This window comes from Sander vitreus, chromosome 24, assembly GCF_031162955.1.
Source record: "Sander vitreus isolate 19-12246 chromosome 24, sanVit1, whole genome shotgun sequence".
Classification (NCBI taxonomy): Eukaryota; Metazoa; Chordata; class Actinopteri; order Perciformes; family Percidae; genus Sander; species Sander vitreus.
The window spans coordinates 14,426,638-14,442,425 of record NC_135878.1 but is presented as its reverse complement, the minus strand read 5'-3'; the positions used below and the strand labels follow the sequence as shown (position 1 = coordinate 14,442,425).

Sequence of the window (15,788 nt, the reverse complement as noted above, 5' to 3'; positions counted from 1 at the left end):
ATAAAATACTTGTAATAAAACTATCTCCCTTGGATGGTCCCTTTTTTTGAAATTATTGTATCACTCCTTCTCCACAGGCTCATTTAGAGAGCAGCGGGCCTGGATCATGTGAGGAAATACAGTCTTGCCCAAGGGCCCTTCAGAAGCACATATTAGCTGAGGGTGTATGTAATAATTCAGCTATTCTCCACTGATACAAACTAAACTCCCTTTATTTGATTTAAGAAACTTGCTTGTGACTTAGGGCAAATTCAAATAAAAGAACGACAAACGCATATAGAATCCTCATACATATTTAATAAAATGCAAGATGCAACCGTGTTTAATTCAAAAAAAGGAATGAAATGTCTAAATGCCACATAGAGCCATATCAACGGACAAACGAGCCCCCATGTTATTGGGAATTTTGTGACTCAAGGCAACTGCGCTAAGAATCGTAGAAAAACATTTGGCAGCACAAGTTGTTTTTCTCTACATCGTAGAGTATTAAACCACAGAGTTTCCCCTCCTTGAACATATTTCAATAAGTGCAAATCGAAACTGTGAACACACAAGGTAACAATGTGCTTAAGGCCTCAGATTACTGAACAATTAAAAGCACCAGAAAGACATCTATGGAAATACTGTGGTGGTGCCTTCAGGACTGATGCAAATTAAAGAGTAACTACTGTTTTTTTTCTTCTGTTTTTGTGACTGATGGGAACAACAATCTTTGACATTGGTCCAGTATTAAGCGTGAACGCTGTAACCAGCAGCCGCAGACCGCGCTGCAATGTAACCCTACAGACCTATGGGGCAAATGTGCATCGTCAATTTTGTCCACTAAAAGTGCTTTATTTATTGCTGACAGGCTCAGATTAATATTCTAAGTGTCTGACAACATTATGGAAAGGATCCCTACAGAGATAGACCTTTTTAAAACCTCTTTAAGACCTTTCTGTTTAACCAGAAACAGCTCCGCTAAACCCACCAGACTCCATTTAAAAAAACAATACTTTTAGAGTGTATAGAGCCAACATATTTTCACATGTAAATCAGTAAACTATGTGTTTATTTCAACCAAAAGTTCACTTTTGTGATGGTTGGAAAAGAGGAAAGACGACGCAAAACGGCTTTTCATAGTTTTATTTTGTTTCGGTCAACTTTGAATGAAGTGTGTTTTACGATGCTAAAATTACTGTTTATTTACATGGAGTCTGGTTGACTTAGCGAATTTCGTGGATGATTTTGTTTAAAAAAAACAATATCTCGCTTAATACAGGACCAACGTCAAAGATTGTTGTTCCCATCAGTCTCTTAGACACAAAAACATAGGACAATAGGGTCCAGGTTGAAAAAAACGGTAGTTACCCTTTAAGTGTTTAATTCCCAAAAGTGTCAACTATCATAACGTTGTTTAGAAAGACAGGAGTTAATGTGAGAAATGATGTTTCTCTGGCAGACTGGATCCTCAACATTTAAGAAAGACTGTGGTGGTAATTCCTTTAATCAAGATGTTAAATATATATATATATATATTTTTTTTAGAAACAGCTCTGCTCCCCTGTGCAGGTTTTTTTTTCCAAGAATAGTTCTAGCCTTTTCTGCTGACGGTAATCCAGGTTTCGTCCTTAGGCGTGGACACCAGCTCAGATCGGACTTCCATGACCTGTCCCTTCAACTGGTGAAGCTTCAGCTGGCGCACCAACGTGCTGAGCAGGACAGTAGCGACGGTGTAGGCAAACCTGTCAAAAGAGACCAAATGTAACCGATTGTGAAAATGTAATTGAAGTACGCAGGACATCCAAACACAGAGAGTTGATCCCAATCATTTAATTCAACTTGTAAAAACGACTGAAAAACTGGCCCACTGTAGGCAGGGGTGGGGCTACAGTGGGCTTTTTTTGGGCCTTTATTTTGACAGGACAGCTAGGTGAGAAAGGGGAGAGGGAGAAACCGTCACAGGTCGGACTTGAACCCTGGACCTCTGCGTCGAGGCACAAACCTCTCAGCACATGTGCACCCGCTCAACCCACTGAGACAACCTGGCCACAGCTCGAAGCGTTTTCGAAAACGTCTACAAGCCGTTTCGGAGCTAAATGGCCGCACTGCGGGTTCAAAGTACAACATGTTTTTCTCAGCATCACTTCTTCTCACGACATCATCATCAGCTCATTAGCTCAGGCTACGCTCAGGCGGGATAATGATGTTTTAATACGTTTTAGTACAAGTATTCTTTACCTGAGTTCCGGGCATGTCTGATTCCCTGAGAATCCGAGCAGACAGAAACTCTTCCTGGCGGATTCCTCCTCAAATCGATCCGGGTCAAACCTGAGGGGATGTCACAGTAATAACCATATTCAGAAATTTGGAACATATCGATATTTCAAACCTGAAAGATGAACCCTACTCTGCGACGCTGTCAAACTATTTGAACAAGCAACATGTGTTCAATGCGTTTCAGGAGTTATTTTGAGTTAGAGCCCGACCAATGAGAGGATTTTTAAGGCCGATATCGATACAAATATTTGGGGATTTAAAAATACGATCTTCAAATATATGGGCCGATATCCAGAAACGCGTAACAAAACATAAACAGATTTCCCTAACATTAGTTATTTGTAGTTACTTATCCTCACTGAAATAATATGATAAAATATGCAAAATATTATTGTCACAACAGAACAGAGAGTGTTGCCAACAGGGAGGTTGTAGAGCGCCCTCTGATGGACAAACTATGCAACGGCAACACTCACAACATGGTTGAAGGGGGTTTCGTCCGTTTTTATTTAATTTTTTTAATATTCATTTAATCGGCCGTTATAAATGCCGATACCGACAGTTTTGAAAATGCCTAATATCGGCCGATAACATCGATACCCAGCCCTACCTATAAATGATCACCCAATTCCGTGTTACATCTTTTTGGCCAACTTCATAACTTATTACGAACTGATGGTGAATAAATCTCATTTACATGAAATGACACCTAATTATTGAGTAAAAATAAGCAGCAATTAGGAATGGTCTTGACTAATCGTTAAGGTCAGAGAAACGTGCGTTTATGAATGATCCCAGATTTTCTCCAGGGTAGACCATAAAAAGTAGTGGTCATCAATTAGCATATGGAACCATCCAAGTTATTTTTAGGAAATTTGGTTGAAAAGAAAGCCATGTTTCTGACATAGAAACTTTGAAAACGGGTCCAATTTCACCCGAGAACAACAGGAGGGTTGAACAATTGCCTGTATTATTTTTTGGGCTTTTCCGCCTTTAATTGATAAGACAGCTAGGTGAGAAAGGGGAGAGAGAGGGGGAAAGACATGCAGGAAATCATCACAGGTCAGACTCCAACCCTGGACCTCTGCGTCAAGGCATAAGCCTCTCAGTATATGTGCGCCTGCAGTCCGATCCCAGGGGCGGTTCTGGGATCAGAACTTTAGGGGGTGCCTGCATCCCCTTTTAACATTATTCTACTGTGCTAACTGTGCATTTTAACATCATTTTGGAGCATCACACTGAATTATGTAACTAGAAAGACACCAACAATTCTGAGAAAACTTATTTTAATGCGGAGCCACAGGGCCGTTACTACAAAGGTAAAGGTGGTATTACAAATACAATTGGATTTTTATCCATGGATAAGCAGACATTTCCAAAATGCAGTATCAATAACTTTGGAAAATTAGAGATTTACGCGATTTTGACTAATGGAAGACAGGAACTATTTTCTGAAAATGGGCTCAGAATTTTGTTCTGAATGATCTCGGCGTCTAGATTCTGGGTTTAGTTTCACGGTGCTGTGATATTCCTAGAGCAGAACTCCTTAGCTCACCATAGATTAACACCATTATTTTATTTTTATTTTTTTAAGTTTAGGGGTTCTTCAGCAAAAAAAAAAAAAAAAAGGGCCAATACCGCCCCTGGATGAACCTGTCCAAAGTAAATGTAAATGTATGTGAAGTGAACCTGTATGGGGCGCTCCAGGTGTCCGAATCTTGCAGGACCACTCCCAAAGCGTAGATGACCAAAGTCTGAAATATGGCAAGCACAAAACTGTGATTTGCATTTCTTTTCACAACCCCTTGAACCGTTTCGTTATCACCCGCATAATCATTGTTTATCTTCTCGAGACTACACTAAACTGATTGTCCGGCTGTAACAGTTTAGTGATGATGAGCTGAGTAGAAATACACAGACAGAAAATCTGATGTTTTATTCTAAAGTAAACTAGCCAACAATATAATGGCTACAAGTCCAGCTGAGATGATCAGACCATTAAACACACAACTGGTTGGATCCTTTACTCTTTCTACAACGGGAGGAGAGTTCTTTACTTTGAATACTTGAACTACATTTCCCTGATGATACTTACAGACTTTTAAGTTACATTTCCAATGCAGGACTTCAGTGTGGTATTAGTAGTTTTACTGTAAAGGATCTGAATACTTCTTTAACCGCTGGCCTGAAATCTCTGCAACAATGTGACTCTATCCTGCACTGAAATCCGCACATACATATCAGTTATGTTATATGTTTAAGTAGACGATGGGAATACATCTTCCACCGCTGCAGAGAGCCACAGACAGCAGGGAACCAGATACCTCTTTGGGGATGACATGCTGATCGACTTTGCCCTCCACTCCCTGAAGCCGAGCCGCGATGGGGGTCAGCTTGGCGGTCCTCACCGTCTCGTTGAGGACCTGCTGGCAGTATCTTTCCAAGGACGTAAATGGGATAACATTAGAATCCTCTCTGTTAAGGGTCACTTTGTTTTTTTTCATCCACCTGGTCCCTATTTCCCTATGTTTTCTGTGTCAAAGTGACTGATGGGAACAACAATCTTTGACATTGGTCCTGTATTAAGCGAGATCGCTGCAGACGGCAGCAGCGAAACAAGCTGCAGTTATTTTGCAATTGTGCATCTTCAATTTACGTCCACAAAAGTGCTTGTTTGGCCGCTGACAGGCTCAGATTAATATTCTAAGTGTCTGACAACATTATGGAAAGGATTTCTAAGGAGGTCGACCTTTCTGTTAAAGAGTTAGATCTATTTTTGTATAAAAACTTAAGTTCTGGGTTCTGTACATTGTTGGTAGCGAATATCAGCACACAGCAGCTTTTAGGCACGTTTCTGTTGTTGGCTAGCAGACGGAATTGACGAGGATTGTCTCTATGGATTAGACGTGGAGCAAATTCAAGAGCTCTCACCTGAGCTGAGGGATCTTGTCCAAGGAAACTGGGTCCGAACCCAAAACGTCCTCCAGCTCCTGATACAGTTTGTCCTGCACTTCTTCGGAGGTGGACAGGAAGTGAAGTGCCCAGACACACACTGGCAAAACACACAACATTTTTACACTTCAGCTTCAGGGATTCATTGTTTCTATTCAAAATAATTGTTAATTGCAGCCCTAAATAATGTATTAATTAATTGATCTGTTTCGAAAAAAAAAAAAACTGCTTTTAACTTTAGTGTCCCCGATTCCTGGCACGTTATTAAAATCAACTCACTTATGCCTTTTGGACAAGTTAGAACATCTGGTACTTTTTTGACTCCGTATTATTCTTCTCTTTCTTATGATGGTGTATTCTTTTCTGTGTTGTTGTTGTAGTTACTTGATTCCTTTGCAAGCGAGGGGCCGCCCCTCAGTGACCCCCCCCAGAGTCAAAGTAAAGGTTGAATGAACGATGGGTTGTCACTTACAGTTGGCAGTGATGATGCAGCCGGCCAAAGTGAAAACCATACAGTCCTCCATGATCTGAAACACACAGTGAGACCAATAATGTCAGGGCTTTTCTGAGAAACATGACAACCTTTCAGTTGCCTTTTGGGTTGAGATAGATCGATAGATAGACTTCATTAATCCCAAACTGGGAAATTACTGTGTTACAGCAGCAAGATACAATGACATACACACATAAAGAAAATACAGGAAATATACTCAAAATAATAACTAAGATAAATAAGATCAAAATGCCAGAACTACTGAAATTATAGGAATGAAAAGAATGTTCATGTATATATACATACAAGTGTAGAATAACCTTTACAACCTACATACATAGTATATAGTAATAATAATAACAGAATAATACGGAGTCATATCAGTGAGGACCTGCGGCTGCGCATTGCGGCTGCTCATAAGTCAGGAAAGGGCTATAAGACCATATCTAAATTGTTTGTAAGTTTCAGTGGCTACAGTGCAAAGTATTATTAAAAAATACAAGACATTCCGCACTGTGAAAAATCTCAGAGGACGTGGTCGGAAGCCAAAAGTGACACCTGCCGTTACCGTGCTGGCCAGGAGGATAGTCCATCCATCCATCTTCATCCGCTTATCCGGGGTCGGGTCGCGGGGGTAGCAGCTCCAGCAGGGGACCCCAAACTTCCCTTTCCCGGGCCACATTAACCAGCTCCGACTGGGGGATCCCGAGGCGTTCCCAGGCCAGGTTAGAGATATAATCCCTCCACCTAGTCCTGGGTCTCCCCCGAGGCCTCCTCCCAGCTGGACGTGCCTGGAACACCTCCCTAGGGAGGCGCCCAGGGGGCATCCTTACCAGATGCCCGAACCACCTCAACTGGCTCCTTTCGACGCAAAGGAGCAGCGGCTCTACTCCGAGCTCCTCACGGATAACTGAGCTTCTCACCCTCTCTCTAAGGGAGACGCCAGCTACCCTCCTGAGGAAACCCATTTCGGCTGCTTGTACCCTGGATCTTGTTCTTTCGGTCATGACCCAGCCTTCATGACCATAGGTGAGGGTAGGAACAAAAACTGACCGGTAGATTGAGAGCTTTGCCTTCTGGCTCAGCTCTCTTTTCGTCACAACGGTGCGATAAATTGAATGTAATACCGCACCTGCTGTGCCTCCCAACCAATCTCCCGCTCCATTGTCCCCCCTCACTTGCGAACAAGACCCCAAGGTACTTGAACTCCTTCACTTGGGGTAAGGACTCATTCCCTACCTGGAGAAGGCACTCCATCGGTTTCCTGCTGAGAACCATGGCCTCCGATTTAGAGGTGCTGATCCTCATCCCAGCCGCTTCACACTCAGCTGTGAACCGATCCAGTGAGTGCTGAAGGTCACAGGCCGATGATGCCATCAGGACCACATCATCTGCAAAAAGCAGCGATGAGATCCCCAGCCCACCGAACTGCAACCCCTCTCCACCCCGACTATGCCTCGATATCCTGTCCATAAATACTACAAACAGGATTGGTGACAAAGCTTTAGCCCTGGCGGAGGCCAACTCTCACCTGAAACGAGTCTGACTTACTGCCGAGAACCCGGACACAGCTCTCGCTTTGGTCATACAGAGATTGGATGGCCCTGAGAAGGGACCCCTCACCCCGCACTCTCGCAGCACCTCCCACAGTATCTCCCGGGGCACCCGGTCATACGCCTTCTCCAGATCCACAAAACACATGTAGACTGGTTGGGCATACTCCCAGGCTCCCTCCAGGATCCTTGCGAGAGTAAAGATCTGGTCCGTTGTTCCACGACCAGGACGGAATCCGCATTATTCCTCTTCAACCTGAGATTCAACTATCGACCGAACCCTCCTTTCCAGCACCTTGGAGTAGACTTTACCGGGAGGCTGAGAAGTGTGATACCCCTGTAATTGGCACACACCCTCTGGTCCCCCTTTTTTAAAAAAGGGGGAACCACCACCCCGGGTCTGCCACTCCTTAGGCACCGTCCCCAGACTTCCACGCAATGTTGAAGAGGCGTGTCAACCAAGACAACCCCTCCACACCCAGAGCTTTAAGCATTTCTGGACGGATCTCATCAATTCCTGGGGCTTTGCCACTGTGGAGTTGTTTAACTACCTCAGCAACCTCCACCAGGGAAATTGACGACAATCCCCCATCATCCTCCAGCTCTGCCTCTACCACAGAGGGCGTATTAGTCGGATTTAGGAGTTCCTCAAAGTGCTCCTTCCACCGCCATAGGGATGCACGAAAAAGCTCCGCCGGAGGTGTGAGTTGAAAGTCTGTCGGACAGGGGCCTCCTCCAGACATTCCCAATTTACCCGCACTACCCGCTTGGGCTTACCAGGTCTGTCCAGAGTCTTCCCCCACCCCCTGACCCAACTCACCACCAGATGGTGATCGGTTGACAGCTCCGCCCCTCTCTTCACCCGAGTGTCCAAAACATACGGCCTCAGATCAGATGAAACGATTATAAAATCGATCATTGACCTTTGGCCTAGGGTGCTCTGGTACCAAGTACACTTATGAGCATCCCTATGTTCGAACATGGTGTTCGTTATAGACAATCCATGACTAGCACAGAAGTCCAACAACAAACAACCACTCTGGTTTAGATCAGGGAGGCCGTTCCTCCCAATCACGCCTCTCCATGTGTCTCCATCACATTCAGCCAGGAGGATAGTGAGAGAGCTTAAAAAAATCCAAGGATCACCACCAAGGCCATCCTGAAGAATCTGGACTCTGCTGGTGGCAACATTTCAAGGCAGACAGTCCAACGGATACTACACACCGCTGGGTTCCATGGACGCAGACCAAGGAGGACACCACTTCTCCAGATAAGGCACACAAAAGCCCGCTTGGCCTTTGCAAATGCTCATCTGGACAGAGAAGAAGACTTCTGGTCTCCTGTTTTATGGTCAGATGAAACAAAAATGGAATTGTTTGGCGACAATGATGTAGCCTTCATTTGGCGTACAAAAGGAGAAGCCTTCAACCCTAAGAACACCATCCCCACTGTCAAACACGGTGGTGAGAACCTAATGTTTTTCAGAAAAAAAAAAAGACTTGCTGGTTGAATAAAAGTAACTTTAAGTCAGAATTTGCCAGGGGTATGAATCATTTTGGGCTTGACTGTATATATCAAAATAAACTATGTAGCAGCCAGTGTGCAAGTAGCACAATAGTGCAATATTGTAATGTGTGAGGTAACGTGAGAGTTATCGCACACACAGCTGTGAACAGTTGTACGGTTTTATGGATTGTGGCAGGGAAAGATGTTTCCGTTGCGGTCTGTACGACAGCCAATCAGTGACCTCCTCTGTGTTTTTTTTTTTTTTTTACCTGTCGCTCTGTGAGGCTGGACTGGAGCAGAGTGTCCACGAACGCCGTCTGCTTCCTCTGGCCTTTCCTCTCCTTCGCCACTGACAACAGCACCGACTCCATCTCTGACAGGGCTGGAAGCAAATAAAAATAAAATATACATTGTCATTTGACTACAGCTGCTTGTCACTCACACTGGGGTTACAAGTAGGGTTGCACTATATTGACAAAAAGTGATATTGTGATAATGAGCATGAATATTGCGATGTCAATATGCATTTAGATATTCCTAAAAATATATATATATATATATATATATATAACACAAAAATAATGGGAAAAAAACGCAATCAAAATAGATTTACAGAACATCAAAACAACACAGGTTTTACACATACGCTGAACAGTGCATTAGCACGCTGGCGAGGAGGCAGTACTTTTTAGCACACTAACATTTTCTCTTCAATCTCCACAGTGTCCTCATCTCCCCGAGCCACACTCATGTCCTTACTTTTCTCTCTCTTCGGTCCTTTCGCTCCACACACTTACTTGCACTCTCTCTTTCTGTCCTTTCGCTTCTCGCTTCTTTCGCTTTCTCCATCTCCCTCTTCACTCACGCCGTCAAAGTGTGCACGTGTGACGGGGCAACTGGCCGATGAAATGTGCAGGCTCTGAACTGATCACAACACACAGCCACCGGTAGCCTGGTCCTACCAGACTCTGGTCCATTTCATTTGTACAGAGAGTCTGGCCACTCTCCATTGACAATAGTGTTAACTTCCTTGAAGGTGGGGTACTCTGGTGAAGTTTAAAACTATTGGATCTGCCCAGAGCCACTCTGGTAGCCTGGCTCTGGTAGGACCAGACTCCCGCAAGCGCTTACCACTGGGGACAATTGTCCCTGGCAGATAAATCAATAAATGTCCCCCAAAACAGTGGCTGTTCACTGATTAAGGCGATAATACAGAATAGGTTGGTTATATACAGAGGTTGGAATGTAACTTTTCGAGTCCAGTTTTTTTGGCTCGGTCTCTCGCACCTCGGCTGTGTGTCGATGTGTGGGAGCAGCGTCGGCTTCCTCCTGTTGTTCAGCTGGGGAGCAACAGGAGGAGAAGTTTGGAGAGGCTCAGACGTGATCTCTGTGTGTGCGTAGAGCAGCTTGACTCGAAACCGTCTCTATCGGCAGCTCTCAGACTCGGTTGCGAGTCAAGCTGCTCTACGCACACACAGAGATCACGTCTGAGCCTCTCCAAACTTCTCCTCCTGTTGCTCCCCAGCTGAACAACAGGAGGAAGCCGACGCTGCTCCCACACATCGACACACAGCCGAGGTGCGAGAGACCGAGCCAAAAAAACTGGACTCGAAAAGAACGACGGAATGTAGTCTCCAAAAACCCTCAACATATATGACAGGGCTCGACATACTGTATATATGACAGCATGACATAGCATGACGGTCAATCCAGACCCAAAAACCCTCAAAAAAATCATGAATAGCGCCAAAAACGTCTTCACAGACGACGAAAAGGTGACAAAAACCTCGAAAAAGCACCAAAAACATCAACAAGGCGACAAAACCTTTGAAAAAAAGTGACAAATACGTTGAAAAGAGAAGTCAAAAGTGACCGACCCGAGGCGGGAAAAAAAAGTACCGATGTGTACATACTTCTATGTAACAGTACCTTAATCGGTACAGGAGTACAGGAAAATTGAGAACTCAACCTGGATGTATTAAAAGTTCAAAGTGAGGTGATTAAAAGTTATTTTGTTATCGCCAATAAGTCCGGACCTCGGGCCTGGAGTAAAAACCAGATACGGGACCTTTGAGCGATGCGTTTGAGAACCCCCTGGTATGTGACGTCAGGTCTGTTAAAGCTGAGAAAACTCCTGGTGTAAAAACCTCACTCACCCTTCTCGTAATGTCCTTTCCTGCTGGAGCTCTTCTCCAGGGAGCCGTCCAAGTAGCCCTTCCCAATTTCTGACCAGATCTGCCGAGTCAGAAGAAGAGGAAAAACAACTTCAAGTGACCCGCTTCGACATCAACCTAACAGGTTTATGGTGCATTCAAATGAAAAACTGGGGGAGAATCCCCACTTTTGCGCAAAATTGTTCTCTCACCGCGTCGTGGTTCTTGCAGAAGGAAAGGACCTTGGCGTCGTCTCGGAAGCTCTCGCCCAGAGCCAGCTGGGTGACCGTCTTCATGGCCAGACCCAGCAGGTGGGCACACAGAGGGGTGTGCTGGGAGTCCGGGAACGCCTTCCACTTTCCTACGAGCTCCTCCGACAGCTACGGGGGGGGGGAAGTAAAAACTGTTTAAATCCTAAGCAGCTGTTTAAAGCGGACAATTGTTAAAGTGGGCGTAACCAATGTGCCCTGCCGAGTTTCCGCCCGGGGCTTTAAGAAGGAGACATCGGAAGTAAAGGGAACATTAGTTGACGAGCGGCTGTCACTACCCGATGTGAGTCGAGTGCGACAGCCCTACACAGGTAGGCTTGACCAGATTTCACGCAGATCTGTTTTGCTGTTAGCCACAGAATAATGAGATAGGTACATTACATAGCAGTAATTTATTATTTAACGTAAGGCATCACATTTTCACGCCATGATCCCTGATGTCAGTTCTAGATTAGAGGCTGAAGTAGCCTCCAAGAACCTGCTAACGAGAGACTTCTGTAACGTCAAGACAATAAAAATGGACCTACGTAACGAAGTTCCTTCACTGCTGGCTACAAGTTAGCAATCAAACACAACAAAGGCTGTCACTTGAATGGCGTTTTCAGCTAACGTTAGCAATCAAACAATCATAGATAGCTAACTGCTTGCAGCCGGATCCGTATCCCTTGGCGTTATGCCCGTAAACCGTTTAAATCTGAGCATGCGCAACCGACAGCTGCACTCAACTCACGTCGGGCAGTGACAGTGGCAAACGGCAATAGTTGAAAAGAAGAGACCGTGATCGCCAGCTAAAGCACGCGGAACTGATGACCTACAACACCCGAATGGCCGTTTTTCACCTGCTACTGCTGCTAGAAAAGACTAAACTGTTAAGCATCTTAAAGACCTACACAAATCCAAACGCCTTCCTTGGCTGAAGCAATCATTCAAATGGAACTGTGAAATTGAACTGCATCAGAAGTATGCCAAAATAAAAAGGAGGAAGGAAGAAAAAAAAAAAAAGGAAAAGAAGTGTGGACGCATCAAATCCCTTTCAAGTGGGGAATCGGCACAAAAATTAGAAGAGACTTGACAAGTAGAGGTGCTCCCATACCAGTATCAGAAAAGTCTCCGATACGGTCTAAAATGCTGGTATGGGTATCGGAGAGTACTGGAGTGTACGCACCGATCCGATACCACGTAGTTTAGCCCTGAAGAAAGTTCTGTGGCGTTCATCGTTTGTGTTTGTTAATGATTCACAAAGAGTTTAACAACAAAAGATAGAAATCATATCACATCCATACAGGGATAGAAGTATACAGCTGTTAAAACATAATAATACATACTGGTATCGGATCGGTACTCTGTATCGGCCGATACGCAAGTTCAGGAATCAGAATCGGTATCGGGAAGCAAAAAAATGGGATCGGACCATCTCTAAAATAATAATAACTTTATTGGATACAGTACCTTTTATAGGACCCTAACAGTAAAATGAGCAAGCCAAAAAAACTGAAATAAAATACCGATGGACATAAAATAAATGTAAAAGACTTACAAACATGAGACAAAAGCCAAACCTTGAGCACAAGCGGGAAGTTGTTCTTCAACGTGTTATTGATGCCACTTTCGTACACCTTTTTCCTCATTATGGTCTCGGCGGCCCCGCCAACCATTCCCGACTGGTAACTTAGCAACGACTTCAGCATCGTCTCAAAGGAGTCAGCTGAGAAGAGCAACAACAACAACAAAAGACATTTTTGTTTACTATGAAGACATGCTCTGAGAAGGTCTTTATTCAGTAGGGCTGGGTATCCTTTCAAATATTTTCGATACCTGTAGCCATGACAACACCGGGACTCCGATACCGGTAACTAAATGATACTGCATGCTGCGTGCTGATTGGCTCCCTGACGCTGATGAGAATTACTCCTTAGGGATTGAATGATGAGGCCTTTTTCAATACTCTATACTTTAGAGCAGTGTTTCTCAAAGGGGGGGTACGTTTAGGAGGACTGCAGGGGGTACGTGTCCCCCTAGGGGTACTTTGGAGGACTGCAGGGGGGTACGTGTCCCCGTAGGGGTACGTTTAGGAGGACTGCAGGGGGTACGTGTCCCCCTAGGGGTACTTTGGAGGACTGCAGGGGGGTACGTGTCCCCCTAGGGGTACGTTGGAGGACTGCAGGGGGTACGTGTCCCCGTAGGGGTACGTTTAGGAGGACTGCAGGGGGTACGTGTCACCCCAGGGGTACTTTGGAGGACTGCAGGGGGGTACGTGTCCCCCTAGGGGTACTTTGGAGGACTGCAGGGGGGTACGTGTCCCCCCAGGGGTACTTTGGAGGACTGCAGGGGGGTACGTGTCCCCCTAGGGGTACTTTGGAGGACTGCAGGGGGTACGTGACATTTTTTGCAAAATGTTTTTCAGTTCCAAGGCTGTAGTTACTTCTACAGTCTGTTTTTGTCTCTGTTGTTCCTGTCGTTTGTTTAGACCTATTCTTGCCTTTCGTCCTTTGCAATTCAGAGTCCAAGTCCCAATACTCGAGCCAGGACTCGAGTGCTACAGCCCTGGACAATAGTCAAATCCAAACAGCATGGGGGAAATTGCGGGTGCACTTACTGGTGTGGTTGGGGTTGATGTGCTGCCGTAGCTGGTGCACGGAGCCCAGGCTGACCACGGGCCGACCGCCGAACCAGAACGACGCCACAGACCCAAACCGCTGATGCAGGCTGACCAGGAACTCATGAAGACTGCCTTTGTTCACAATGTCCTGCAGGTTCCCATCCCTGAGAGAGAGCACAGAGCCAGGATGTGAGTTAGGTGGTGGGGGGACCGGGGGGTGGTTAGGGCTTCACGATATGAGGAAAATATCTAATTGCGATTACGTTGACTGACAGTACGATTGCGATATGATTCACGATGTTGGAGGGAATGATCATTTTTGTATCATTGTCATTTTCACCCAAAAATGATATTTCAAAAAAACAAATAAAGTGTGATTTTTGCGAGGATCGGTACCAAACAAGGATATTTTCTTTAGTCTGTAGGGTGTGAATCTTCACTTGTCTCACGATTCGATATCCTGCCGCATCACGATGCCAGTTTCCCGTCCAGCGCCCGCGTCGTTTTAACAGCAAATGCACCTGCGCCCATCTGTGCGCCCATCTGTGCGCCCATAGGCGTGCTGGTCTTACAGGGAGGTGTGTTCAGGTGCATTCTGGGCGTATTGCATAATTGAAATTTTGAACACTTCATTTTCCTGCATTCTGGTGAGTTTCTCTGCAACAACTTGGGCCTTTTTCTGCATCGAGTTATGGTAAAAGGTGAGTAAAAGATGACAACTTACTTCTCATCTGTAGGGTTGAGACCTGGGATACCGGAGGCCCTTCTGGATGACTGAAAACATCAAACATGATTAGAAAATGGAATGCATATTAACACATTTTGACAACATTAGGACAATACAACACACACACACACACACGAATCAAATTCACCGTTCCTACACAGGCTTTCACAAACATCTCTTGCCTCCTTTGACGAGTTGAGCGGTGATGGGAAATAACTAAGTACATTTACTCCAGTACTGTACTCAAGTCCAAATGTTGTGCTACTTGTACTTTACTCAACTCTTTTCATGCCACTTTCTACTTCTACTCCGCTAGCTACTAGTGGGTCATCTATTCCCATTAACGTTACAGCTACAGCCGGTGGTGTTCCATTCAGGAGCATGGACTCTCATTGAAATACATGGCAATTTAATGTTTCCTCGCTTACAGGCAACACACACATTGCACGACACCATCACCACTGGCATCTGGTCAACTCTTAAAGGTCTTCGGGTGAATTCGGCATACAAATGGCGCACTTGCCAGCAGACTTACCGGGTACAAATAGAGAACAGCGCCGACCAAAATGATGACAAACGTGACAGCAAAGATGGCAAAGTCCAGCATGACTTCTCGCTTTTATTAGCCCTATTTGTTTGTTTTGTTTGCTAAGTTAGCTTCATGAATATGTTGAGATTTCCACCCGAACTGATAACAAGCCACCGCCACCACGTCAACACAAAGTGAGCAGGAACGATTGTTCTGTGCTCGACAACCCGGTCTGGATCGCTTCTTTTTCTCAGAGGTTTTCATGGCGGTTGGCAAACAACGATTTGGTCCATTACCGCCACCAACTGGTATGGAGAGTGGCTCGTTTTTGTAGCTTTTTCCGACATTTTTGCCGCTTTTGGGACAATTCTTTCGACGTTTTTGCCGTTTTTTTCAACTTGTTTGTTGCCTTTTTTGAGTTTATTTTATTGTATTTTTCTACAATTCTTTCGACGTTTTTGTTGCCTTTCTGGAGTTTTTTTATTTCAAAGTTTCTGGTGCTTCTTTCGGAGTATTTGTCGCCATTTTTTGAGGGTTTTTTTTGTTGTTGAAGTTTTTGGCACTTTTTCCAAAGTTTTGCTGCTTTTTCACAGTTTTTTTTTTTTTTTGCACAATTATTTTGACGTTTTAGTTCCCTTTCTGGATGATTTTTTTTTCGAGGTTTTTGTTGCTTTTTTCCAAATATATATATATATATATATATTTTCTTTCTGAATTCATTCAACGTTTTTGCCGTTTTTTTCAACTT

General features: G+C 44.7%; 1 protein-coding gene across 1 annotated transcript; it reads right to left on the bottom strand.

Annotated features, from left to right (window-relative positions):
* Positions 1–277: 277 nt before the first annotated feature.
* cyp20a1 (cytochrome P450, family 20, subfamily A, polypeptide 1) lies at positions 278–15,283 on the bottom strand. The gene is made up of 13 exons (XM_078243819.1): positions 15,047–15,283; positions 14,509–14,558; positions 13,782–13,948; positions 12,745–12,890; positions 11,129–11,296; positions 10,920–10,998; positions 9,033–9,145; positions 5,684–5,738; positions 5,191–5,311; positions 4,584–4,695; positions 3,949–4,013; positions 2,221–2,310; positions 278–1,724 (listed from the first exon to the last, which is right to left on the bottom strand). Exons 1-13 carry the CDS (start codon positions 15,116–15,118, stop codon positions 1,574–1,576), a joined length of 1,389 nt encoding a protein of 462 aa, XP_078099945.1. The 5' UTR covers positions 15,119–15,283; the 3' UTR covers positions 278–1,573.
* Between the last annotated feature and the right edge of the window lie 505 nt (positions 15,284–15,788).

Bases quoted from the DNA above. Each gene is read 5' to 3' on its own strand.
- cyp20a1 (XM_078243819.1), bottom strand. From the start codon at position 15,118: ATGCTGGACTTTGCCATCTTTGCTGTCACGTTTGTCATCATTTTGGTC. The intron at 12,891-13,781 runs GTAAGTGCACCC...TGCTCTTCTCAG, and splicing joins CATCAACCCCAACCACACCA to CTGACTCCTTTGAGACGATG. The intron at 2,311-3,948 runs GTTCACTTCACA...ACATCCCCTCAG, and splicing joins ACCTGGAGCGCCCCATACAG to GTTTGACCCGGATCGATTTG.